The following is a 26,792-nucleotide window of genomic DNA, read 5'->3' as shown; positions in this document are numbered from 1 at the left end:
AAAATGAACTGTAAGGTCTTCAGTTGAGCAGTGTATTTCAAACAGATTTAACCACAAAGACCAGGGAGGTTTTCCAATGTCTCGTGAAGAAGTGCACCCATTGGTAGATAGGTAAAAAAGAAAAAAATACTGACATTGAATATCCATTTGAGCATAGTGAAGTTAATTACACTTTGGATGCTGTATCAATACACCCAGTCACTACAAAGATACAGGCGTCCTTCCTAACTCAGTTGGAGAAAGAAACCGCTCAGGGATTTCACCTGGAGGCCAAAGGCGAATTTAAAACTGTTAGAGTTGATTGGCTGTGATAGGAGAAACCTGATAGCGGCTCAACATTGTAGTTACTCCACAATACTAACCTAATTGACAGAGTGAAAAGGAAACCTGAACAGAATAAAAAAAATATTCCAAAACATGCATCCTGTTATGTGTATGCTTATAAATTGTTAAGGACTGGGGAGTTAATGAAAAAACTGAACGGAGCCAAGCACAGGCAAAATCCTTGATGAAAACCTGGTTGTCTTCTGTCCACCAGACACTGGGAGAAGAATTCACCTTTCAGTATGACAACCTAAAACACAAGGCCAAATCTACACAGGTGTGTRGCTTACCAAGAACACAGCGAATGTTCACTAGTGGCCGAGTTACAGTTCTGACTTAAATCTATGACAAGACTTGTAAATGGCTGTCTAGCAACGATCAAACACCAATTTTACTGCGCTTGAAGAGCTTAGAGACTTTATTAAAAACATGTTTTCACTTTGTCATTATGAGGCAGTGTGTAGATGGGTGAGACTTTTACATTAATCTTGAATTCAGGATGTAACAAAATGTGGAGTAAGTCAAGCGGTATAAATACTTTCTGAAGGCACCACCATCTACCTCGTCGATCCAGTATCCCTAGACATTATCAGTCGTACTCCAACCAACCCTGTATTTAGTATGCTTACTTTGTGTTCTTATTTGTATAGCTTGTGTTTTTGTTCTACCTTATTTTTAGTATTACATGGTTATTGATGACTGCATTGTTGGGCTTAGTGCTTGCAAGAAAGGCTTTTCACTGTACTTGTGCACGTGACATTGAAACATAAAACACTAGTAAAGACAGACATTTCAGGGTGTATGACCGTACCAGGTCAGACAACTGTCAATTACACAAATATAGAAAACAAAAGCACAGACAAACAAGAGATCACACAACCCAAACATCTTTGTTTACCAATAAAGTTTATTTCACAACCAACAAAGCAAAAAAGTTTAGCGTTTTCCTCCAACACGAGGTGCATTGACCTTCATTTGCTTTGCCACCTTGGGTTTGGGTGCAGCCTTGGCAGGGGCCTACAGAGGGAGACAAAGTACTCATAGATTAGACAAAGTACTAACCACCTGTGGAATCCAATTCAGTACCTGACCACAGTGCTAGGGTTATGCAGTTAATCACAGCTCTTGATAAACCACTTGATACCATTAAAATCCCAAGCATAAATTAAAACCATAGGTGCCATTTATGGCAGATGTTCAGCAATACGAGGTGTCCAAGAACAGCAATGTGAAGCAAATATATTTTATTTAACTCTGCAAGTCACTTCAGACCAAATTCTTATTTTACAATAATGGCCTACCACGGCAAAACCTAACCTGGACGACGCTGGACCAATTGTGCACCGCCCTATGGGACTCCCAATCACAGGAAGTTGTGATACAGCCCGGGATCGAACCAGGGTCCTTAGTGATGCCTCTAGCACAGATGCAGTGCCTTACCGCTGCGCCACTCGGGAGCAGAGAGCGATGCAAGAGGATGCAATTGAGTGCCTAAAGAGCCATTTCCCATTCCCTCTTCTGCAACATGACTGCTGTGGAGAACGTGCAGCATCTTGCTATACGCTCGGTTGCGGAAGTCGACCCAACACTGCCAATTTTTAAGTGTACCTTTAAAGGGGCAATGAGCAGTTGAAACACTTACACCCTACCCTGCCCATTTCAGTAAAAAGCTGAGGGATGGGCTGAAAAAACGCAACAACTAAAATTCATAGACAGACCTATGGATGCAAGGACTGACCATCCATGATATCACAATTATAGTTAACCATGTTGAGGCTGTATAGTGTTTTACATAAACTGTTTACCAAAATTGGGAGTAAAATTTCATATTTTAGGTTCTGATTAGGTACGGCAGTTAAACTACGCGCATGAGACATAAGTGATATTCAAGAAATAAATGAGAACATTAATTTATAAGTACAAGATTGTATGTAGCAACTGCTGATTGTCCCTTTAAAAATGTAGAAATCTGAATTTCACAGATACATGAAAAAAGAGAAACCTTGCTGCGTTTTATAAATGCAGGTCATAAAGGTTTCTTACTTTCTGACAGGCTTCTGAACAATCAGATTCACACCGTCATATAAACACATATCTATCTTACCTTAGCACCAGCGGCAGATGGCTTCTTGGTTGTCTGCTTTGCCTTCTTGGCCTCCTTGGCAGCTCTGAAGACCAGAATGATATAAATTAGGCCCATTCCACACAAGCAAAACAAGACACTGGAGTCCAGACTGCAGAAATAACAAGTGATGAGTGAATAAAACCTGACAATTCACCGTTCCATCTCACATTTAAAACAGTATCAAAGTAAGGTGACAGTGTCCCAGTGTGAACAGCAGCTAAATGCGCTTCACATGTCAAACTTGACAGAAACGTACTTTTTAAACACCACACAATAAGAGCCCCACAGCAGTAGACAGTTCACTTATTTGGCACCAACATGCCAGCCATTGCCATTTTACATCTAAAGAAACGTTTCTGGTGAAGCGTGGTTGAGTCGGGTCCTCACCTGATGGCCTGCTCACGCTGGGCCTTGCGGACCTCAGGCTTCTGGTTCCTCTTGGCCATGATCTCAGCCAGGGAGGCGCCGGTGATGGCCCTCTGGAACTTCACAGCACGACGTGTGCGCTTCTTCGTCACCTCTTCCTGTTAGCACAGGAAATAGACAACARGCAGTCAGGAACATCATGGCCACATTCAGGATCAGTTATGGGCAGTTTGGTGGTGTTGATGAGTATCAATAGGCCCAACACAGGAGAAATACAGACATTTAAGTGTCACTCGTGTAGCTGAACTAGACCTATATGAAAACTCATTGACAGTACCGTTTCTTGCTCAATGAACAGTAACAATCACACAGATGTATTCACATTACTGCAAACTACTAACATCTTTCTCACATATAAAGGTTTGTAGGAGAGTATGGAGGCTGACCAGTGGTAAGGAGTCAAAGACTTCACAGAGCCAGTACTATGATCTCCAGTGGCTCTATGGCCACAGGTGTGTTGAGTGAGCACTGCCGACAAGCTGTAAGACACAGCCTGGCGACGGTACATAACGCAGATGACAACCACGCACACGTCACACCCGCAGCCAAAAATAAAAAGGCACATCATGTCTGAACTAAGGTTATATTATCTGCGTTTGGGGGGAAATATTACAATAACTAGCTAGGTACTTACAGATTGGCCCTTCTTGTGTTTGCGCCTGTACAGCACAGTCCAGTTGATCTGTCTGGGGTTCCTCTTAGCCAGGAAGGCAGACTCACACTTAGCATTCAGGAACTGGAAAACCTGGGAAAGACACAGAGGGTGTTTTAAACTACACATTAGTGAGATGTAGCATATTATTATTATTGCGGTTAACCGTGAGAAACCAAACCTTACTAAATCGCATTAGAGGAAGGAAGAGTAGCCATATCGCCGTACCTTTCCGTCTATCCTGGCGTATCGGACGCCATGGCCGGGGTATATTTTATACCCGCTGAAACTGCACAGCTCGACCCTGTAGCGGATTAAGATATATCATGAATAGATGATCAACGTGTACTTGTGTAAAAAAGGTCATTTTTATTGGTAAAAGTGTTAATTTAAACATTTGATGGCAATAGATATTATTCCGTAAACTCACTTCATGATGGCTGAGGAGGACACAAAACCGGAAAGAAAGATGGCGGAAACGGAAACGAAGTTATAGGTGAGATTTCATAATTATTTATTTTAAAAACCTATGGATTTTTATCTACACATCATGTATTTCATTATATCCAGTCAGGATCAGTATTTTGATTTTCAAATATGAATTTTGTTTATAAAAAAGTATTTGACCAATCAGCAACTAGATAGGTTGCTTGGCGTTAACACAAGCGGGAAGTATGGCGATGATAGAAAGGCAAGCCAAAGGACCCGATCAACAAATTGAACAAAATGAAGGTATTTTTCTTTTTTTATAGATATGTTTGTACCATCATGCTTTTTTTTCGTTTCATATTGGGATTGCTATCAAGTGTAAATCTATTGAGATCTCTTTCCCACCTGTTTATCAACAGCGCCCTGCACTGCAGTAAAGCTTAGTGTAGTTTTTTTAAGCCAAGCATAGTGGTCCTTTAATGACAAACGGACATTTTTGAACTACATATTCCAATCAATTCTAAGCGTTCTTTCTGTTGTTTTCGCCGGAGGTCTCTAAGACAGTTGAGCTTTGGCAAGCAGGCTAGCGTAGCGAGTTTGGTGCAGCCTCATATATTCTGCGCGAAATGGGAGTATCAGATTTGACTTTTGACACAACTGGTGAGTGCATGACAGCTACCTTCGTGTGACGTTTGACATTGTAGGGCAACGATTTAGTGAACATACGTATGTTTCAATGATTGGTTCTGTCCTACGTTAGCTAGCTCGAACTACTGACTGTAGTTAGCTACCCATCCTTTCATTATCAAATAGTCCAGAGTCATTTTTATTTTTTTATTTTACCTTTATTTAGGTGAATGCGTTCAGGACTGGATTGTTTTCAGTAGAGCTATGCTGCATTGCATATGTGAAATTGTTTTCACTGTCTGACCAATAATCCCAATACCATGCTGGATTTTCACACCCAGAATTTCTTTATGTCCTTTATGTACTGCTATAACAGCTATTCAATCAACAGAGTGAAGGTGAATGAATCAACATCCCTCAGACTAAGTCTGCCCAGTATGAATAAACTGTATGATAGTGATCAACTGCAGTTCTCCAAGATGGCTTCCATGATTCAGTTGTATCCTTTTCCGTATCTTGCTTGAGGCTGTGTCTACAGTATATACATAGTAGATTTATAAGCTTGCCTCCCTAGTTGCTGTTGTCCTCCTCTGTATGGCTCATACTGTTTCTATGTATTGTTCGTGTTCATGGTGATACTACCAACATGTGCATAATAGATTATACATCCATCCACGCCCATGTTTTTATGTTTCTCTCTGTTTCCCCTTTTAGGTCCAGTGCGGGACCTGTCATTGCAGGGTCTGCAGAAACTGGAGCCCAGTTTCACCTGCTCTGATGAAACACACACACTCATTCTGGACCGGAACCACATCATGAAACTGGACCATCTGGAGAGGAGCCGAGGCCTCCAACAGGTAGACCTTTCTATCCAAGCACATTTGATGGAATCTGGTCAACTTAATTGTTGAACATTGTTGAATTCCTCCGATTATTTGTAAATGGGCATTTACTAGTTGTTGCAAACTTCGCAATGCACCAAATTGGGTTGGATTAGTTCCCTCTATATTGTCTTGCTGTCTTATTCTGCCTCTGTCTGTTCTGTGCTGGGCAGCTATCAGTTGCTGGTAACCGCCTGGTGCGGATGATGGGTGTGTGTCGTCTAACCGAGCTGAGAGTTCTGAACCTGCCCAATAACAGTATTGGTTATATTGAAGGGCTGAGAGACCTGCCACACCTGGAGTGGCTCAACCTGTCAGGCAACAACATCAAGGTGAGGGGAAGAAAGTGGACAATGTACTCCCTCAATAATGTGTTCATTTTTGTCTCCTGATCATGCAATTTGGATATCCACTTTTCACTCAGGTCATTGAGCAGCTCAACAGCTGTGTGGCTCTCCAACACTTGGACGTGTCTGACAACAACATCTCCAACATTGGAGATCTTACCAAGCTGTTAGCCTTAAAGGTGAGAACAGGTCTTGCCTCGTGACTTTTCAGAGTTATGGGGATGCAGATAGAATTCTGGAGCATTAAGCAGGACAGTTTTTCTGTGGTGTTGTTTGACAGGCTGCTATTTCTTTTGCAGACCCTTCTCCTTCATGGTAACAGCATTACGACGCTACGGACTGTCCCCACTCATTTGCCCGCCCATCTGTCCATCCTCTCCCTGGCAGAGAATGAGATCAGAGACCTCAACGAGGTAAAGACCCTGCTTTTTTGTCCCTTTGCACTCTCTACTTTCTCTCTTTGCTCTCGTTTTGTCTTTGCACTCTCACCTGCTCTGCTTTTAACAACAATCTCTTTCCTACTTCTCTCCCACTTGCTTGTCTCTATTTCTCTCTCTCTCTCTACCTCCCACAGGTCTCCTACCTGGCACCCCTCCATGACCTGGAACAGCTCTCCATTATGAGTAACCCCTGCATCATGGCAACCCCCTCGTTGCCTGGATACGACTACCGGCCGTACATCATGAGCTGGTGCCTGAACCTGAAGATCCTGGACGGATACTTGGTGTCACAGAAAGAAGGGTGAGACCAGGTCCAGAACTCCAGTGAAGTTAAAAATGCTAACTGCAGGGGAAGGAGGGTAGAATTGATTGACATTAAGGTTTGCCCTATTGCCCGGTGAAAGTGATCTGAGCAGTCGAGCATGTTGAGCCAGATCTGAGGTGATTTTATTTTACTGGTAACAAACAAAATGCAAGTAGTCTGGCCTTTTTGGTTCCTCCCTTGTGTGTGGGTGAAAATAGCTTGTTACATTTTCAGGCAAGTAATCATAATCTTCAGGCAACCAAAATCTACTTCTGACTTGCCCAAAGGGCGAGTGCCTTTCAGACCATAATGTCAATCCCTGGGTAGAGAAATGGGCTGGTGACTGCAAGGTTGCTGTGTCGTACTATGCAGTTATAACATCAAAGTGTTGAGTAATGATCACTTGAAAACAAAGGAGAGCCGCACACTCTAGGAGCTCAGATGCAAAAATGTAATGTCCAACGTTTCGACAGCCAAGCTGTCTTCATCAGGGTATAATCACAAACACTGCGAGATTACTCGTTTATATAGTGTCAAAAGACACACAGATGTCTGTAATCATGGCCAAATGTGGCCTAATATCATTGGTTAATTCTCAAATGTAAAAAATGGCATACAAAGAACGCCATACAAAAAATAAAACAATAGCATACGGTCATAGATTTATTTTAGACTACACGAGCTTACAAACAATTACAATGGCAAAGTCACAATAATCACAAGAATGGCTTCAGATCAAAGTCTACGTTGAGACCGAAGGGTTATGAAGAGTAATGAACACTATCATTGCTGGTCAATAATGTCTCTATTGTTTGCGATCTCAGGTTGAAGGCGGAGTGGCTGTACAGCCAGGGCAAAGGTCGCTCGTACCGGCCAGGCCAGCACGTGCAACTGGTCCAGTACCTTGCCACCGTGTGCCCTTTGACCTCCACGTCAACCCTGGAGACGGCAGAGGATGCCAAGCTGGAGAAGATCCTCAGCAAGCAGAGGTAGGACAATACATCCACAGCTGGCAGAGGTAGGACAATACATCCACAACTGGCAGAGGTAGGACAATCATCCCTCACTGGCAGAGGTAGGACCAATACATCCTCAGCGGCAGAGGTAGGACATACATCACAGCTGGCAAGGTAGGAAATACATCCACAGCTGGCGAGAGGTAGAGAATACATCCACAGCTGGCAGAGGTAGATCAATACATCCACAGCTGGCAGAGGTAGGACAATACATCCACAACTGGCAGAGGTAGGACAATACATCCACAACTGGCAGAGGTAGGACAATACATCCACAACTGGCAGAGGTAGGACAATACATCCACAGCTGGCAGAGTAGGACAATACATCTCAGCAGCAGAGTAGGACAATACATCCACAACTGGCAGAGGTAGGACAATACATCCACAGCTGGCAGAGGTAGGACAATATATCCACAACTGGCAGAGGTAGACAATACATCCTCAGCTGGCAGAGGTAGGACAATAATCCCAGCTGCAGTAGGACAATACATCCACAGCTGGCAAGGTAGGAGAATACATCCACAGCTGGCAGAGGTAGATCAATACATCCACAGCTGGCAGAGGTAGATCAATACATCCACAGCTGGCAGAGGTAGGACAATACATCCACAGCTGGCAGAGGTAGGACAATACATCCACAGCTGGCAGAGTAGGAGAATACATCCACACTGGCAGAGTAGATCAATACATCCACAGCTGGCAGAGGTAGGACAATACATCACAGCTGGCAGAGGTAGGACAGTACATCCACAGCTGGCAGAGGTAGGACAGTACATTCACAACTGGCAGAGGTAGGACAGTACATTCACAACTGGCAGAGTAGGACAGTACATTCACAACTGGCAGAGGTAGGACAATACATTCACAACTGGCAGAGGTAGGACAATACATTCACAACTGGCAGAGGTAGGACAATACATCACAACTGCAGAAGTATAGACAAACATTCACAACTGGCAGAGGTAGGACAATACATTCACAACTGGCAGAGGTAGGACAATACATTCACAATGGCAGAGGTAGGACAATACATTCACAACTGGCAGAGGTAGGACAATACATTCACAACTGGCAGAGTAGGACAATACATCACAACTGGCAGAGTAGGACAATACATCACAACTGGCAGAGGTAGTACAATACATTCACAACTGGCAGAGGTAGGACAATACATTCACAACTGGCAGAGGTAGGACAATAACATCCACAACTGCAGAGGTGACAATACATCCACAACTGGCAGAAGTAGATCAATACATCCAAACTGCAGAGGTAGATCAATACATCCACAAGCGGAGTCTGCGAGGCAACAGCTGTTCGATGAGGTCAACTATCACACTGGCAGTGGATATGTTCTCTCTCTGGATCACTTGAAAAAGCTCTAGCTATAAATACAACCCATGTTACAAACCAGCTGACCCTAAACTGGATCAATGTGCTCTGTGTTCTTTCTTCTTTAGTTTTGGTCATTTAACTTTTTTTTTTTTAAAGGAGGTACCGCAATGTATTTTTTAAGGCATCATCTCTCCTTTGAATCCCATTACTAACCAGGGTCCTGTGTTTATCTCCAGGTTCCACCAGAGGCAACTCCAGCAGCAGACCCAAGGGGGTTCCCCCAGCCTCCCCGCCCACCCAGCTGGATGTGAGACTCACAGCCCCTGTCATGTCGCCCCACTAGGTGGAGCCAGAGAGGCAGACAGAGCCACAACGCCTGTGACTGCCTCACCAGCCAGACAGACAGGTAGCAGATGATGAACTCTACCTGTTTTGTATTTTTTTGTTTCTGTAAATTCTGTAACTCTCATGTGTGTGTAAATCTCAAATTTTCCTCTTCTCGTCTGTCTGTGTGTCTGTGTCGTGTGTGTGTGTGTGTGTGTGTGTTTGTGGTGGTGTTGGGTGTGTGTGTGTGTGTGTGTGTGTGTTCAGAGCCAGCGATCCTGCAGATAAACACCTGGCTGGGCTGCGAAGCCTCCCAGGCGGGCGCACCACCTCTCCGTGGCCCCAGGGGTATGGAGGACCGTCTCTACCTGGAGGACGTTCAGAGCCAGACAGACGAAGATAAACTCACCGGCAGTCTGCTCTCCTCTGAGTCCACCTTTCTACCTGTCACCTCTGACCCCGCCCGCTCTGACAGCGAGGACGAAACTGAGACATTTGAGCCTGACTCACTGGCGCCTGAACATCCCATCCGTCCCAAAAAGACCTTTCCTGAAAAGACCCAACACGCACCCTTGGAAAGGGAGATGGAGATGGAGGAGAATAGAGTGAAGGAGGTAACGGGAGAAAGGGTGTCAGCTGACAGCCCACTCACCTGTACCTTAACCTCAACCGCCAGTCCACCTGTTACGGCAGGTGACCAATCACAGACCAATGACAGCGCTCCGCTCCAGGGAGCATACTCAAACTGCGTTGCTGCAGAGGTGAGGGTGGGATCTAAGCAGGAAGAGGAAGCGGTGTTGAGATGTGATAGGCTGGGCCGCTGTGAGGCGGACAGGGCAGCCGTCAGGATCCAGGCATGGTGGAGAGGAATGTGGGCTCGGCGTAGCCACCCTCTGGCCAAAGAGGTCCGGTGTGAGATCCGCCTGCGCAGGATGCAGGAGCACATAATCTTCCTGTCTGGAGAGTTGGAGAGGTACGGAAGAGACCCCAATCAATCCAAGGGTTGCTTTCTGATTCTCTGTCCTTCTCCAGAAGTGTGCACTTGTTCACTCCCCCACATGCATTTTAAAGCATTGGATTGGTGCATACATGGCTGGAGGGAGTTTCCACAATATTCCTCACACCAGTCCTATCTTTTTAAATACATGAGGCGGAGTGTACGAGTGCACACTTCTCGAAGAAGGGTAGAGAATTGGAACGGACCACCACGTCAGGCTAGAGAAGTAGGTTTCTAGCAGTGGAGGCTGCTGAGGAGAGGACGGCTCATAATAATGGTTGGAACGGAGCAAATGGAATGGCATCAAACATATGGAAACCATGTATTTGATACTATTCCACTAATTCCTCTCCAGCCATTACCACAAGCCCGTCCTCCCCAACCTCCTGTCATTTCTAGAAAAACTGGCAAGACAATCTCCATACAAAACCATTGTCACTAGAAAGAGCAGACATTTAGCCTTTTGTAAGCAGTGCACAAAGAGCCTTGTCTTTAGACACACTTCAGAATATATACTCAACAAAAATATAAAGGCAACATGTAAAGTGTTGGTTTCATGAGCTGAAATAAAAGATCCCAGACATTTACTTCCCTGTTAGTGAGCATTTCTCCTTTGCCAAGATAATKCATCCACCTGACAGGTGRGGCATATCAAGAAGCTGATTAAACAGCATMATCATTACACAGGTCCCCCTTATGCTGGTGACAATAAAAGGCCACTCTAAAATGTGCAGTTTTGTCACACAACACAATGCCAAAGATGTCTCAAGTTTTGAGGGAGCGTGCAATTGCATCAGAATATAGCTATAGCTATTAGAACATTGGATGCCTTGGGGGGGYTATGTTGTCCCTGCAACAGGTAACTTCACAGTCTTTCAACASTTCTAATGGCACAGCCAGATAGTTCTGAAGGATGAAGGTATCTAGCCTTTTATGTTGAATATCATGTATATCAGGCAAATGCATATGTCAAGTACTTCCAACTAATACTTTGTTGTTTCTGTACAGGGTGCGCAAGCACCACGAAGAGGAGAGGTTACAGAGACTGGTACAGGAGGAGGCTGTGAACTTTCTATGGGGTCAGGTRAGTAATACACTAATCTCTCGTYGACTGACTACGTAAACATAAATGGTACCGTAGAGGTGTCACGATACAACGGGATGCGTGAGATTACAAGCAGCATTAGTTATGGTGCTTTGGACCAATCAACTTGCAAAGAGAGAGGGTGGAGCTCTTCATCTCATCTCTTAACACGTATGGCTTAAACCAGAACTAAATCAAGCATCTGACCAATTACGACTTTAGTCGTTAAGACTTTAGTTCTGGGTTAACTGAGATWAGTGATAAACAAGGTCATGGATCAATCAGATTCAGATTCACGCTCACACACCCTTTCTCACTCCTCCCCATCTCTCTGCAGCTTCAGTACATGCAGCAGTGGCAGCGTACTGTGGAGGCGCAGCTGGCCAGTGTGGCTCAGGCTGGGTCATCTCCTGCTCCAGCTCTGACCCCCGGGCTCTGTGGCCCTCCAGCTCTTCGGCTCCCCCTGCCTGTGGCCTTCAGCACTGCAGACGCGGCCTGCACAGACCTCTCCTTCCCGGACTCGGGCTTCCAGTTCACAGGTGAACAGCAGGCGCGGCAGGAAGACACCTTCCTGAGCTGTGGGACGGGCGACTCTATGGAGACTGTGCGGGCGCTGGCCTTGGGGGGGTCCCTGGCTCCTGGTGGTGGGGGGGACAGTCAGGACTGCAGTCTGCTGGAGCAGTACCTGTCCTCTGTGCAACAGAGAGAGGCYGAGGAGGGGGGTGCCAGCGACAGAACAGGCACACCACAGCCCCCCTCACCCCTCTCACCGGCCGAAATGGAACAGCCTGACTCCAACACTCAGAACAACGCCCAGAATGAAGACACAGAGCAGCAACACACACTGGGAGGTCCAATCTGAAGTGCCTGTCCCTCTCCTGGTCTTCTGGGATTAGCTAAGAGACTGCCCATAATCTCAGTCCACCTGTGCTGATGAATGTTATTGATGGCTCTAACAGCGCCTCTAAGAACTTACTGACTCACATCCATATAACGAGTGGTATATGGACTCAAGGATGTGGATATGTTTGTATAGCCCGGATGATTTTTCTCCCTTTAATTCTCTTGGACAATGCTACGTTGTTCATTGTCATGATCTGTCAGTCAGTTTGGCTAATGCTTGCTTCACTTACGTTGGGGAGACGCGGGAATGGCAGTTCCAACTCCCGGCACCCCTGGTTTTTCCCCACGCGGCCGACACGCAATCTTATATTGCTGCAATTTTAATGGTCATCCGCGGTGTGTCCCGATGTTAAGGGATTGCACAGCGGAAGACAAGAATCTCCAGGATTATCAGATAGAACTAGAATTCACATATATAAGTGCTGCTACTCGGTCGTCTCAAATCTCCTCAATGTCAATCTACCTTTAAGTAGAAACAGATTGGCTACAGTTCAGGCTKGACAGCTTGGCTCCAAATGTAATTCCAATTTCTCCTGTATTTAAATGCCTCAATCTATCCTTGTATTCCTGCAMGTGAGTGAGAGGACCAGGTCTGGACTAGATGATTTGGCGTGAGTGTAAATATCACAGCTTGCTGAGAAGGTAGTTTAGTTGCTGAGAATGGTTTGTACTAGACACTGAAATGTATCTCCAGGTTAAATGCAAATTGTAAAAAAGATTTGAAAAAATCTGGTGCTCTATGTTTACACAATAAAATGTTTTCTTTAACATTGGTTTGTTAAATTGAGTATGGCTTTTCCCTCAACTCACTGAAACTACAGTTCCTTCAGAAAGTATTCATCTCCCTTGACTTATTCCACATTTTGTTACAGCCTGAATTCAAAATGGGTTAAATATATATTTTTCTCACCCATCTACACACAATACCACATAATGACAAAGTGAAAACATGTTTTTAGATTTTRTTTTAAACAAATGTTTTGAAAATGAAATACAGAAATATCTCATAAGTTTTCACACCCCTGAGCTAATACATGTTAGAATCACCTTTGGCAGCGATTTATAGCTGTGAGTCTTTCTGGATGAGTCTGTAAGAGTTTTGCACACCTGGATTGTACAGTATTTGCCCATTTTTATTATTTTTAAACGTCTTCAAGCTCTGTCAAGTTGGTTGTTGATCATTGCTAGAAAGACATTTTTAAGTCTTGCCATAGATTTTCAAACCGATTTAAGTCAACRTTTACTAGGCCACTCAGGAACATTCAATGTTGTCTTGGTTAGCAATATTTGGCCTTGTGTTTTAGGTTATTGTCCTGCTGAAAGGTGAATTCATCTCCCAGTGTCTGTTGGAAAGCCGACTGAACCAGGTTTTCCTCTAGGATTTTGCTTGTGCTAGGTTCTATTCAATTTATTTTTATCCTAAAAACCTCTGTAGTSCTTGCCTATGACAAGCATACCCATAACATGGGTATCCACCACCATGCTTGAAAATATGAAGAGCAGTACTCKGTGATGTGTTGGATTTGTCCCAAACATAATGCTTTGTATTCAGGACATAAAGATAATTGCTTTGCCACATCTTTTGCAGTTTTACTTTAGTGCCTTGTTGCAAACAAGATGCATGTTTTGGAGTATTTTTTTTCTGTACAAGCTTCCTTCTTTTCACTCTGTCATTTAGGTTAGTATTGTGGAGTAACTACAATGMTGTTGATCCCTCAGGTTTCTCCTGTCATATTCCTTACACTTTGCAACTGTTTTAAAGTCACCACTGGCCTCATGGTGAAATTCCTTTCTCTCCGGCAAATGAGTTAGGAAGGACGCCTGTATCTTTGTAGTGACTGGGTGAATTGATACACCATCCAAAGTGTAATTAACACATACAGTTTGACGAATACGTTCGATAAATCCCAACATATGCACCACACAGAACGCACTGCAACTGCCTCCGCAACGCAATGCTGCAAGGGAACGCAGCGTTCCACTGGAAATTAAMGTACTTTTGGTGTACCGAAATGCATCTTACTGTCGGTGTGATCGAGGCGTTAATCTAACCTTAACCTTAATTTATTTCGACTCCTATGTCTACGCATGTTTTTTTACCCTCCATCTTTGGTCACCTGACTCTTCCTTGTCTGTCATTCTCACTTTATGTATCTGTGTTTATTTTATCTGTCCCTTTTCTTCTTGTATCTATTTCCCTTTCACAGACCACAAACCTCCTCAGGCCAATTCCAAACCCCTTAAACACCGAACGTATATTACCCCAACTCCATCTAAACCATCGCCCAATGTGCCTCGTTTCCGTTTCTGTGCGAMAATTAAATAAATATAACGGGACCTTTCACTTTCTGGGTCCGTCTGTGAACGCACTCATTCTGCCTTTTCACTGATGCCCCATGGTGACAGTATAACCCAGATCAGCAGTCAGTAATGTTATACATAATTGAATAACATCCATTGCAGGCCAGCCAACCTACAGTTCAGTTTACATGGATAAAAGCAACGGCATAATTTGTATATTCTAACAACCAAAATAGCGGTATGCTGGGTCAAATAAATTCACAGAACAAAAAACATGTGGTCTCCACCACTAAGGTATAAAAAATAACATTCTACACTTGATTTCCAGTATATGTGCTTTAAGCCTAGCCAAAAAGGGGAGGGCTTTGTACGGATATGATCTTAAGGTGACGTTCTATCATATCTACAGCACTGCTTGGGGTAACTGCATTTTTCTGGAAGGCGTTGTAGGCTTTAACCCAAAATTTAAACGGATGAATCTCGTTCTGAAATCTGACAGATTCGTAAAACGACACAATGAGCTGATACGCGCAGTGGTGAACATGAATATGATTGGTGTCGTGTGACAGTGAGATCATCTCGAGCAACGCAAGTTTCAGTTCAACTAAGTAAGCATTTGCCATATTTCGCAATCTCACGTCAGATATGTGCATGTACAAGTAGCAAGCAAGCAAGCAAGCAAGCATAAGCGTGCTAGCTGGCTAGCTAGAAGAGCCAACACAGAAATCGTATTGGCTACACTAATTTAGCTAACGTTAGCTGCTAAGAATACTACAATATTTAGCTTGGTGGTTAACAAACATTTCCAACGATTTATATTCGTTCCTCTATACAGCTATGACGTGCAGCTGAGCAAACACTGCATCTAAAGTGTACAGCCCGTTCTGCCCTCCATCTGTTGACATCACTGTCTATGTTTTGTTACTGATAAATGTGTTTGGGAAAAATGATCCGCGGACCGTGGTGGTAGGTTAGTACCAATGCTAGAGTATGTAGCCAACTGCAGGTAGCATGGAGTAATAAGGGTAAATCATTGCATGGTCTGCCCGGTATAGACATAGTTAGCAGTCCTATGGCTGGCTGTTCCAGAATATGCAACATCAACAAATACATTCACCGACTTCCAGTKATGTMACCAGAACAAGTGGATTACAAATCTTAGAACAGAGCAGCAATCTCGTGATACAGATATTTTTGCCTGAACAAAGTATTAACTTACTGGCTGGACATTGCTGCAGCAGTAGTAACTGTAAAGTGCTTTGTGAGCTATACTGCTGGCTAGTTGGTTTGAGTAGTGTACTGAACGTTGGAATACCAAGATATTACCMCAAATGAACCTGGATTCTCCACCCCAGAGCTAACATTTCAGTGATGTATGACTGCAAGTGCTTTCCCTTGCTGACTGTAGATTGATTATAATGAAAAGTGAGGTCAATGTGAGTGCTTCATAAAACAGGAAATCTGAATTGTTAACATAGTGTTCCATGCTCTATGTAAATGCAAACACTTCCCCACTGTTGGCTTCTGACTCCTTTATGACTTTGCTTATGTRAGGGGGACTGGTAGTGGCATGACARCGTTGCCATGGGGACATCAGACCGTGAGACTGGGCCTGATCATGGGAGGCAGAAAGGGGCCACTGTTTGGAAGAACCTGTCCAAATACACCCCTATCTTCCTTTTGCTGGCCCTGTCGGGAATCCTCTTCCTGTTGCGCAACATTCACACTCTTGAGGTGAGGAGGGGAAGGGGGAAAGGTATGTTTGTTGGCGTTGCTCTAGTAAGGGTTGGGGTGGGGCTTTACGTTCACTAGGTTGGGAGGGTTCAGATTGGTGGGGGTTGTACAAAGCATTCTGAAGGATCACCACAACTCTGTTTTCACTATTTCTAAGTGCGGAGGGGCTCAGTTCGTTTTGTTCAGCTGGCCATTGAGGAACTCTAGCTCCTTTGTGGAGGAGAGAGATGCCATAGAGGAACTCTAGCTCTATTGTGGAGGAGAGAGATGGCCATAGAGAACCTAGCTCTATTGTGGAGGAGAGAGATGGCCATAGAGGAACTCTAGCTCTATTGTGGAGGAGAGAGATGGCCATTGAGGAACTCTAGCTCCTTGTGGAGGAGAGAGATGGCCATAGAGGAACTCTAGCTCTATTGTGGAGGAGAGAGATGGCCATAGAGGAACTCAGAGTCTATTGTGAGGAGAGAGATGGCCATAGAGGAACTCTAGCTCTATTCGGGAGAGAGGATGGCCATAGAGGAACTCTAGCTCCTTTGTGGAGGAGAGAGATGGCCATTGAGGAACTCTAGCTCCTTTGTGGAGGAGAGAGATGGCCATAGAGGAACTCTAGCTCTTATTGTGGAGGAGAGAGATGGCCATAGAGGAACTGACGAGGTCTATTGTGGAGGCGGAGAGATGGCCATAGAGGAACTCAAGGTCTATTGTGGAGGACAGAGAGAAAGAGAAAAAAAACAGTTGTTTTCCTTGTATGAAACCATCCAGTCAAAGCTCAGCAACTCCCTTCCTTTTCACTACATCCTCTATTGTTTCTTAACTCCTTTTCCCCTTTGTGATGAATTTGTTGTTTATCATTAGCAATCATATTAAGGACAATGTCAACAAAATGGAACAGCAATAGGCCTATAAGCTGAACAACCACTTCAGCAGTGAGATGTGCTCTGATGTTTCTTCCTTTCTCCCACATTTCTTTAATTTAACCTTTTATTTAACTAGGAAAGTCAGTTAAGAACAAATTCTTATTTACAATGACGGCGMCCTACCAGAAGGCCTCCTGCGGGGACGGGGGCATGGGATAAAAAATAAATACAATATAAATATAGGACAAAACACACATCACAACAAGAGAGACAACACTACATAAAGAGAGACCTAAGATGACAACATAGCAAGGCAGCAACACATGACAACACAGCACGGTAGCAACACAACATAACAACAAGGTGACAACACAACATGGTAGCAACACAAAACATGGTACAAACATTATTGGGCACAGACAACAGCACAAAGGGCAAGAAGGTAGAGACAACAATACATCACACAAAGCAGCCACAACTGTCAGTAAGAGTGTCCATGATTGAGTCTTTGAATGAAGAGATTGAGATAAAACTGTCCAGTTTGAGTGTTTGTTGCAGCTCGTTCCAGTCGCTAGCTGCAGCGAGCTGAGAAGAGGAGCGACCCAGGGATGTGTGTGCTATGGGGACCTTTAACAGAATGTGACTGGCAGAACGMGTGTTGTATGTGGAGGATAAGGGCTGCAGTAGATATCCCAGATAGGGGGGAGTGAGGCCTAAAAGGGTTTTATAAATAAGCATCAACCAGTGGGTCTTGCGACGGGTATACAGAGATGACCAGTTTACAGAGGAGTATAGAGTGCAGTGATGTGTCCTATAAGGTGTCCTATAAGGGTTTTCTAACTTTATACACTGCACTCTTTGAGAGAGGTAGTTAGCAAACCAGCCCAAAGACCCCTCAGAGACACCAATACTCCTTAGCCAGCCCACAGTAATTTGAATGGTCTACCGTATCATAAGCTTTGGCCAAGTCAATAAAAATAGCAGCACAATATTGCTTTGAATCAAGGGCAATGGTGACATCATTGAGGACCTTTTAAGGTTGCAGTGACACATCCATAACCTGAGCGGAAACCAGATTGCATACCCGAGAGAATACTATAGACATCAAGAAATCCAGTCAGTTGATTACTGACAAGTTTTCCCAAAACTTTTGAATAACAGGGCAAAATAGAATTAGGCCTATAACAGTTAGGATCAGCTTGATCTCCCCTTTAAATAAAGGARGAACCGTGGCTGTTTTTACCTGTTTACCTGTTTTACCTGTTTTTACCGAACCTGTTTTTAATTCTCATTTTCATTATGGGGGCGTGTTTATTAACAATACCACTGAAAATATCAAAAAAGAAGGTTCAAGTGTCTTCGACAAGCTGATTCTATACCATTTTACAGAGGCCAGTTCATGAAGGAAGGCTTGCTCATGAAAGTTTTTTAGCAAGCGTCTGACAAATCACAACATGTCGTTTCACTGAGCAGCCATTATGAACACAGGCTGTAAAACAGTGATCACTAAGGTCATTACAGAAAACACCAGACTGKTACCTATCAGGATTATGTGAGGATAATATCGAGGAGAGTAGCCTTTTCTCTGTGTTTGGAGTCATACCGTGTGGAATTGGTAATAATCTGAGAAAGATTTAGGTAGTCCCATTGCTTTAGGACTTGGTCGGGTGGTTTAAGCCGATCACAGTTTAGGTCACCAAGCAGGACAAATTCAGACTTAGTGTAAGGGGCCAGGAGAGAGCTTAGGGCAGGTAGGGTACAGGCCGGTGCTGATGGAGGACGATAGCACCCAGCAACAGTCAACAAAGAGCTATTTGAAAGTTTAATTCTTAAAACCAGCAAATCAAATTGTTTGGGGACAGACTTYGTGGAGACAACCGAGCACTGAAGGTGATCCTTGGTAAAGATTYCCACTCCCCCACCTTTGGAAGATCTGTCTTGCRGAAAAAGGTTATAACCAGAAAGGTTAACATCAGTATTCAAAACACTCTTCCTTCCTTGATTAGTGGTAAGAGTGTTGGGCCAGTAACCAAAAGGCTGCTAGATCGAATCCCCGAGCTGACAAGGTAAAAATCTGTCATTCTGCCCCTGAACGAGGCAGTTAACCCACTGTTCCTAGGCCGTCATTGTGAATAAGAATTTGTTCTTAACTGACTTGCCTGGTTAAATAAAAAACACGTCTCAGTAATGACCAACATATCTGGATTGGAGCTGTGAACCGACACTTTCAATGGATCCATTTTAGGTAATAATCTTCTAGTGTTAAKGTGCAGAAAACCCAGGCTTTTTTGAGAGCAGAAATCAGTGAAGCAGATATCAGCGCACAAGTCAGAATTGGGGCTAKAACAGTAGATGGGCCACGGTGTACATGCACATTTCCAGATATCATCAYCAGTAATACAATCAAGGCACGGCAGAGGACAGGGAGAGCTCTGCAGTGCTGATTTATGACATCTGAATGTGCATCACATGGCAAAAATATATTGTACAGCAATTTCATCAGGTAACATGAATACAAAGCTGATGAGAGGTGGTTAGAATAGGATGGGAGGCCAAAAGTCAGTGTAACCAATAGAGAGTCAAAGTCCCGAGTGTGGGAACAAACAGTCTGTCCCACAGATGGGTAAAGAAAGTTTGTAGTTAACAAAGTATGCAGGAGTCATGAGGCAAAGTGCACAAGAAAAAAAAATATATATATATATATAACAACTTGGGCTAGCCATTGTAAGTTCATTGTCACTTGCACCAACAGTGCGTGAGTGCTGGTGGCGAGCGAAAGCTCGGGAGAGAGGGGTGAGTGTGGTGGAGGTACCTGTACCAGACGGGGAGACAGGCAAGGGCAGACGGTGAACAGATAGCCAGGTGGAATCCAAGCAGCAGTGCAGCAGGCAACGGGAGTAGGTGTCACACCCACTTGGGAGAAGCTTTTATTTCTGGAGGCAGATTTATTGTAGAAAATGCCAGTGAATGGTCTTTGAACAGCAGGAGGGGACTTCAGAGGATGCTTCAAAGACTCCTGACACTTGTTGGGCCCAAAGGCCTTTTACTTCACACCTTAGTGCTAATTGAATTTGTATCTGGTCTGTCCTTGCAAACTTGGCAGCCTTAACTCAGCATTCAGTCCCCATAGAGTAAAATATATCATTGTAATGTACTTTATTTTTCCTTTTTTCTTTTTCTTCTTGGCTTTCAAAATAGCATCAGACCAAACACTAGTCACTCAGTTRCAGGTTGGATGGTGTCCTCAGGTCTCTGCTGTTTGTTTGCTAGAGCACCCTCCGTATAGCTTGGGAAAAGAACCTTGGAAGCAGTAATCTCTCCGGTTAATTTTGGTCAAAATTAGTTTGTAGGTTTGGAGTTTTGATCTGGAGCGAAGGCCATGCTGTTGTTAGCATCCTGCATATGTACCTGCTGAAAAATCCAAGTTTATCTAACTCCAAATCTATCCTTTTGTAAAAAACATGTTGAAAAATGTGAAAGCTCACATGCAGCTGTGTTTCTCTCTGAGGGGGGCGTGTCTTTTAATCACCACCCTCCATTACTACCCTCCCTCTTGGTGACCTTTCCTCTTCTCTGCAGAAYCTCAACTGCCAAACAGTGTCGACACTCTACCAGTTCCAGAGCAGCATCCATTCAGCCTTCACCCCAGAGGAACAACCTCCTTTGGATCACAACCGGAGCTACTGTGGCCACCTGGGCCTGGAGCCCTCAGCCGAGGAGGCTCTGGAGCAGCGTTACCTCCTGGAGTCCATTGCGTGGCCAGAGCCTCAGCCTCGGCTGACGCCTAGACCCCTGCGGCAGACCAGCGACCCTGCACACAGCCTGTTTGCYATCCTGCCAGGAGGGGGTGGGAGAGAGTGGCGTGTGGGAGATCAGCTAGAGGCGCTAGTCCATATGCATGACTTCCAGGGGCGTCCCAAGCGTCACGGTGGGGACTTCCTGCTGGCCCGGCTGCATTCCCCAGAGTTGGGGGCYGGTGTTGCAGGACAGGTGCTGGACCACCGGAATGGGCTCTACTCAGCCGTGTTCCCGTTACTATGGGAGGGGTCTGTACGGGTAGAGGTGACACTGGTCCATCCTAGTGAGGCAGTTGCTGTGCTGCGTCGGTTACGAGAGGAACATCCCGACCGCGTCTTCTTCAAGAGTCTGTTCCGCTCTGGATTCTTGTCTGAGACCACCGTGTGCAACCTGTGCCTGCCAACCACCCGGCAGCCGCTGTGCAATTACACGGACCCCCACACAGGTGAACCATGGTACTGCTACAAGCCCAAACTGCTCAGCTGTGACACACGGATCAACCACGCCAAAGGAGGCTACCAAAAACACCTGCTCACCAACAAAGAGTCACTGCTCTTCCAGAGGTTAGTGAGTGGTAGATGAGAGTATGTGAGGACTGTATGTTAGACCTATGTAGTAGTTGTGCCTTAGCTAGTAACATGTACAATTACAAGGTTTGTTTCGGGTATATGATTTTTTTTAACAAAATAAGTCTCTTTGATTTTTCTCAGTGGRGTAAACATCAAAGTCCGTGTTCATGCTTCCGGGTCTGACAGTGTCATTGTGCAGCCTGAGAAGAAAGGTAAGACAGCAAGGGGATGCTGCACACATGCTAGTGTGCATCCGTGTGCTTGTTTGTAGGGTGGGAGGTAGCCAGCAGATCTGACCCGCTTTCTCACAGCTGCACTAGGGTCGGACAGCATTCTTGTGTATATTAAGACACTGCGGAGCCCAGCGCAAGATATGGCTCAGAAAACGTACCTCAATCCAGGGATGAGAAATGCATTGTACACTGAACTGTCCCATTATRCCAACTGTTACACCAAGAAGATTGAATGACTGCTTGGTACKTTTTCTGKGCCATATCTTGCGCCGGCTCCGCAGTGTCTTAATATACACAGGAATGCTGTCCSATCCTAGTGCAGCTGTAAGAAAGCGGGTCGGATCTGCTGGCTAGGTGGGAGGTTTAGGATTTGTTGGAAAGTGTAACGAAAAACCAGCATACCAAGTGGGTGCATGCAAATGAGGAAAAAGAGCTGCACCAGCACAGAGCCCTGGGAACCCCTTGTGTGACTATCCAAGCTGACTATTGACAGACAAGGGGTARCCCAGGGCTATGTTTTGGGACACTGTTGTTTTTGATCTGCATGCTATTGCATGGTATGCTTAAGCAATAAGGCCAGAGAGGGTGTGYTATATGGCCAATACACCACGGCTAAGGACTGTTCTTAACCACGACACAACGTGGAGTGCCCTCGATACAGCTCTTAGCCGTGGTATATTGGCCATATACCACAAAACCCTGAGGTGCCTAATTGATTGCTATTATAAACTGGTTACCAATGTAATTGGAGCAGTAAAAACACCTGTTTTGTCATATCTATGGTATACGGTCTGATATACCACGGCTGTCAGCCAATCAGCATTCAGTGCTCGAACCACCCAGTTTATAGTCAGTTTTGTACTGGATTGGCCATATACCACAAACCCCCGAGGTGCCTAATTGATTGCTATTATAAACTGGTTACCAATGTAATTAGAGCAGTAAAAACACCTGTTTTGTCATACCTATGGTATACGGTCTGATATACCACGGCTGTCAGCCAATCAGCATTCAGTGCTCGAACCACCCAGTTTATAGTCAGTTTTGTACTGGATTTGTGGGTATGCAGTATTTGTGTGTGTTTTGTATCAATCTACAGTACCTTCAGAAAATATTCACACCCCTTGACTTTTTCCACATTTTGTTGTGTTACAGCCTGAATTTAAAATTGATTACATTTAGATTTATTTGTCACTGGCCGACACACGATAATGTCGAAGTGGATTTTTATTTTATTTTTTTATGTCTATAAATGAATAGATCAAAAGCTGAAACGTCTTGAGTCAATAAGTATTCAACCCCTTTGTTATGGAAAGCCTAAGTAAGTTCAGGAGTAAAAATGGGCTTAACAAGTCACACGTTACATGGACTCACTCTGAATTTCAAACACATATTCAACCACAAAGTCCAGGGAGGTTTTCTAATTCCTTGCATAAAGAAGGGAACCTATTGGTAGATGGGTTAAAAAAAGAAAGGAGAAAAGAAAGCAGATATTGAATATCCCATTGAGCATGGTGCAGTTATTAATTACACTTCGGATGGTGTATCAATACACCCAGTCACTACAAAAATACAGGCGCCCTTCCTAACTCAGTTGTCCAGAGAGGAAGGAAACCACTTGAGGATTTCACCATGAGGCCAATGGTAATTTGAAAACAGTTACAGAGTTTAATGGGTGTGATAGGAGAAAACTGAAGATGACTGAGTGAGAAGGAAGCATGCACATGCATCCTGTTTGCAACAATGCACTAAAGTAATACTGCAAAAAACATGGCAAAGCAATACACTTTTTGTCCTGAATACAAAGTGTTATGTTTGGGGCAAATCCACTACAACAAATTACTGAGTACCACTCTTTGTATTTTCAAGCATAGTGGTGGCTGCTTCATGTTATGGATATGCTTGTAATTGGGGAGTTACAGGATAAAAAATAAACTGAATGGAGCTAAGCACAGGCAAAATTCTAGAGGAAAACCTGGTTCAGTCTTCTTTCCTCCAGACACTGGAAGATTAATTCACCTTTCAGTAGGACAATAACCTAAAACAAGGCCAGATCTACCCTGGAGTTGCTTACCAAGAAGACAATGAATGTTCACAAGTTGCCGAGTTACAGTTTTGAGTTAAATCTACTTGGAAATCTATGGCAAGACCTGTAAATGATTGACTAGCAATGATCAACAACAAATCACATTTTTTTAAGAATAATCTGTAAATATTATACAATCCAGGTGTGCAAAGCTCTTAGAGACTTACCCAGAAAGACTCACAGCTGTAATCACTGCCATAGGTGATTCTAACATTTATTGACAAAAGGGTGTGAATACTTATGTTATATGAGATGTTTCTGTATTTAATTTTCAATAAATTTGCAAGCACTTCTAAAAAAACATTTTCACTTTGTCGTTATTAGGTATTGTGTGTTTTTTATTTTATCTTTATTTAACTAGGCAAATCAGTTAAGAACAAATTCTTATTTTTAACAGATTTTTACCTTGTCAGCTCGGGGATCAAATCAAATCAAATGTATTTATAAAGCCCTTCTTACATCAGCTGATATCTCAAAGTGCTGTAAAGAAACCCAGCCTAAAACCCCAAACAGCAAGCAATGCAGGTGTAGAAGCACGGTGGCTAGGAAAAACTCCCTAGAAAGGCCCAACCCTAGGAAGAAACCTAGAGAGGAACCAGGCTATGAGGGGTGGCCAGTCCTCTTCTGGCTGTGCCGGGTGGAGATTATAACAGAACATGGCCAAGATGTTCAAATGTTCATAAATGACCAGCATGGTCAAATAATAATAATCACAGTAGTTGTCGAGGGTGCAGCAAGTCAGCACCTCAGGAGTAAATGTCAGTTGGCTTTTCATAGCCGATCATCAAGAGTATCTCTACCGCTCCTGCTGTCTCTAGAGAGTTGAAAACAGCAGGTCTGGGACAGGTAGCACGCTCTGGTGAACAGGTCAGGGTTCCATAGCCGCAGGCAGAACAGTTGAAACTGGGGCAGCAGCACGGCCAGGTGGACTGGGACAGCAAGAGAGTCATCATGCCAGGTAGTCCTGAGGCATGGTCCTAGGGCTCAGGTCCTCCGAGAGAGAGAAAGAAAGAGAGAAGGAGAGATTAGAGAGAGCATACTTAAATTCACACAGGACACCGAATAAGACAGGAGAAGTACTCCAGATATAACAAACTGACCCTAGCCCCGACACAAACTAATGCAGCATAAATACTGGAGGCTGAGACGGGAGGGGTCAGGAGACACTGTGGCCCCATCCGATGATACCCCCGGACAGGGCCAAACAGGAAGGATAACCCCACCCACTTTGCCAAAGCACAGCCCCCACACCACTAGAGGGTATCTTCAACCACCAACCACCATTTCGGTTACAAGTCCAACGCTCTAACCATCTGGCTACCTGCCGCCCGTGTAAATGGGTGAGAACCCCCCCCCCCCCGCAATGTAATCCATTTTGAATTCAGGTTGTGGAATAATGTGGAATAAGTCAAGTGAAGGCACTGTACTTGTAAGGTTATGTTAGCTAGCGCATCATGATGTCTCCTCTTTCAGAACAACCAGAGATGGAGAGCAGCAGTGTGAGAGCGGAGCCTATCAGGGTCACTCCCTCTGGGTATTACTTCCAAGGGTCATGGCGGGCGCTGGGTGGTGTCGCAATGCATCAGTTTAACGACTCCTCTGCCATTACTCAGTGTCTGAAGGGCAAGGTGGTGTACATGTATGGAGATTCCACTGCTAGACAGTGGTTCGAGTACCTCAACGCCTTTGTCCCAGGTGAGTGCTGTCTGCTAAAGCCCAATGACATCTCTCACTGTGCACTGTCTCGTGTGCTTTCTAACTCTGTTCTGTTTGTCCAACTTCCTCTTTATCACAGAGCTGAAGGAGTTCAACCTTCACAGTCCTAGGAATGTGGGGCCCTTCATGGCAGTGGACAGCACCCACAACATCCTGCTGAGGTACCGCTGTCATGGTCCTCCAATACGCTTCTCCACTGTTATTGCCAGTGAGATGCGCTATGTAGCTAACGAGCTGGACGGCCTGGCGGGAGGCCCAGATACCGTGGTGGTCCTCAGCGTTTGGCCCATTTTAGCACCTTCCCTGTAGAGGTCTACTACGCAGACTACGCCACATTCGACGGGCAGTGGTGCAGCTTTTGGACCGTGCCCCGGGGACCCTGATAGTGGTACGTTCAGCAACCTCCAAGCCCTGGACCCGGAGGTGAGCCTGTACAATAGTGACTGGTTCTCCGTACAGCTGGACGGGGTGCTCAGGGCCATGTTCAGGGGTCTGGATGTCTTGCTGGTGGATGCCTGGGAGATGACCCTTGCTCACCACCTCCCCATGCTCTCCACCCTCCTCCAGTCATGTCAAGAACATGATTGACACGTTTCTCTCTTACGTATGCCAGAGAAGAGCTAGCCCGAGAAGGAAAAGAGTATGGAAGATAAAAAATGAGTGTGAGATGGTGAGTGTGGCTATGTTTACAAGAGTTACTTATCGTGTAATCACAAAGCTCACCTGTTTACTGCGAGCATGGCCTGATGTAGCCTAAGCCCTATCTGCTGTGTACCTGCTTCCTGTATATGGGATCCGCTGTTGTGAAGTGACCTAGTGTTTTTATCAACCATCTCACACTCACAAATAAACCAGGAGAGATGGGGAGATAAACAACGGGACTGATTGAATCAGTCAACAATGAAAGATTACTGATTTTGACCCCACCTGCTGTATTTAAAGTTGAATGGCCAACAGTTCAAAGGGTTCTTGTTTCAAAGGGTTATCTTAAGAAGTGTGTGAAAAGGTTTATGCAATAGTTTCTGACATTCAGTGTTTGTTTTATGGGAAACAGCCATGTTATTGAATTGTGACTCACAGATTGTTAAAAAAAACAAAACAGATTTCAACTAACTGTTCAATACACTTTTGCAAAACTTGAATGGAATATCGGCTGCCATAGAGTGCAATAAGTAAATGTAGGCTACTGCAGTGCAGTAGGGAGATTGAGAGTGGGAAAATGCAGTATAACAAATGCATGGAAAATGACACATTTGCCAAATCCTGTACATTTAAGGAATCT

General features: G+C 44.5%; 2 protein-coding genes, 1 non-coding gene and 1 pseudogene across 4 annotated transcripts; 2 read left to right on the top strand and 2 right to left on the bottom strand.

Annotated features, from left to right (window-relative positions):
* Positions 1–1,213: 1,213 nt before the first annotated feature.
* Positions 1,214–4,046, bottom strand: LOC111980116 (large ribosomal subunit protein eL24). The gene is made up of 6 exons (XM_024010783.2): positions 3,958–4,046; positions 3,756–3,831; positions 3,510–3,620; positions 2,837–2,973; positions 2,429–2,492; positions 1,214–1,341 (listed from the first exon to the last, which is right to left on the bottom strand). Exons 1-6 carry the CDS (start codon positions 3,960–3,962, stop codon positions 1,261–1,263), a joined length of 474 nt encoding a protein of 157 aa, XP_023866551.1. The 5' UTR covers positions 3,963–4,046; the 3' UTR covers positions 1,214–1,260.
* LOC111980456 (small nucleolar RNA SNORA23) lies at positions 3,236–3,415 on the bottom strand. Its single transcript, XR_002879469.1, has one exon. It is a non-coding gene; the product is annotated as a small nucleolar RNA SNORA23 (small nucleolar RNA).
* Positions 4,047–4,182: 136 nt separating the features above from the next.
* Positions 4,183–12,276, top strand: LOC111980091 (centrosomal protein of 97 kDa). Of its 2 annotated transcripts, none has more exons than XM_024010759.2 (11): positions 4,183–4,259; positions 5,298–5,440; positions 5,638–5,796; positions 5,889–5,990; positions 6,111–6,224; positions 6,386–6,552; positions 7,380–7,544; positions 9,145–9,314; positions 9,500–10,205; positions 11,238–11,313; positions 11,651–12,276. In XM_024010759.2, the coding sequence occupies exons 1-11, from the start codon at positions 4,202–4,204 to the stop codon at positions 12,173–12,175; spliced, it is 2,385 nt and encodes a 794-aa protein (XP_023866527.1). In that variant the 5' UTR covers positions 4,183–4,201; the 3' UTR covers positions 12,176–12,276. The 2 variants fall into 2 exon arrangements, with proteins under 2 accessions (XP_023866527.1, XP_023866533.1); XM_024010765.2 differs by lacking the exon at positions 4,183–4,259 and adding an exon at positions 4,507–4,616.
* A 2,610-nt stretch (positions 12,277–14,886) lies between these two features.
* LOC111971915 (NXPE family member 3-like) overlaps positions 14,887–26,792 on the top strand; it is a 17,457-nt pseudogene continuing 5,551 nt past the window's right edge.

This window comes from Salvelinus sp. IW2-2015, linkage group LG2, assembly GCF_002910315.2.
Source record: "Salvelinus sp. IW2-2015 linkage group LG2, ASM291031v2, whole genome shotgun sequence".
In the NCBI taxonomy this organism is placed as follows: domain Eukaryota; kingdom Metazoa; phylum Chordata; class Actinopteri; order Salmoniformes; family Salmonidae; genus Salvelinus; species Salvelinus sp. IW2-2015.
Note: the sequence above shows the minus strand (reverse complement) of the source record. Positions and strands in the feature narration are given on the sequence as shown.

Coding starts and splice junctions, on each gene's coding strand:
- LOC111980116 (XM_024010783.2), bottom strand. Junction 3,621..3,755: donor ACGCCAGGATAGACGGAAAG/GTACGGCGATAT, acceptor TGTCTTTCCCAG/GTTTTCCAGTTCCTGAATGC. Junction 2,974..3,509: donor AACACAAGAAGGGCCAATCT/GTAAGTACCTAG, acceptor CTGTGCTAACAG/GAAGAGGTGACGAAGAAGCG.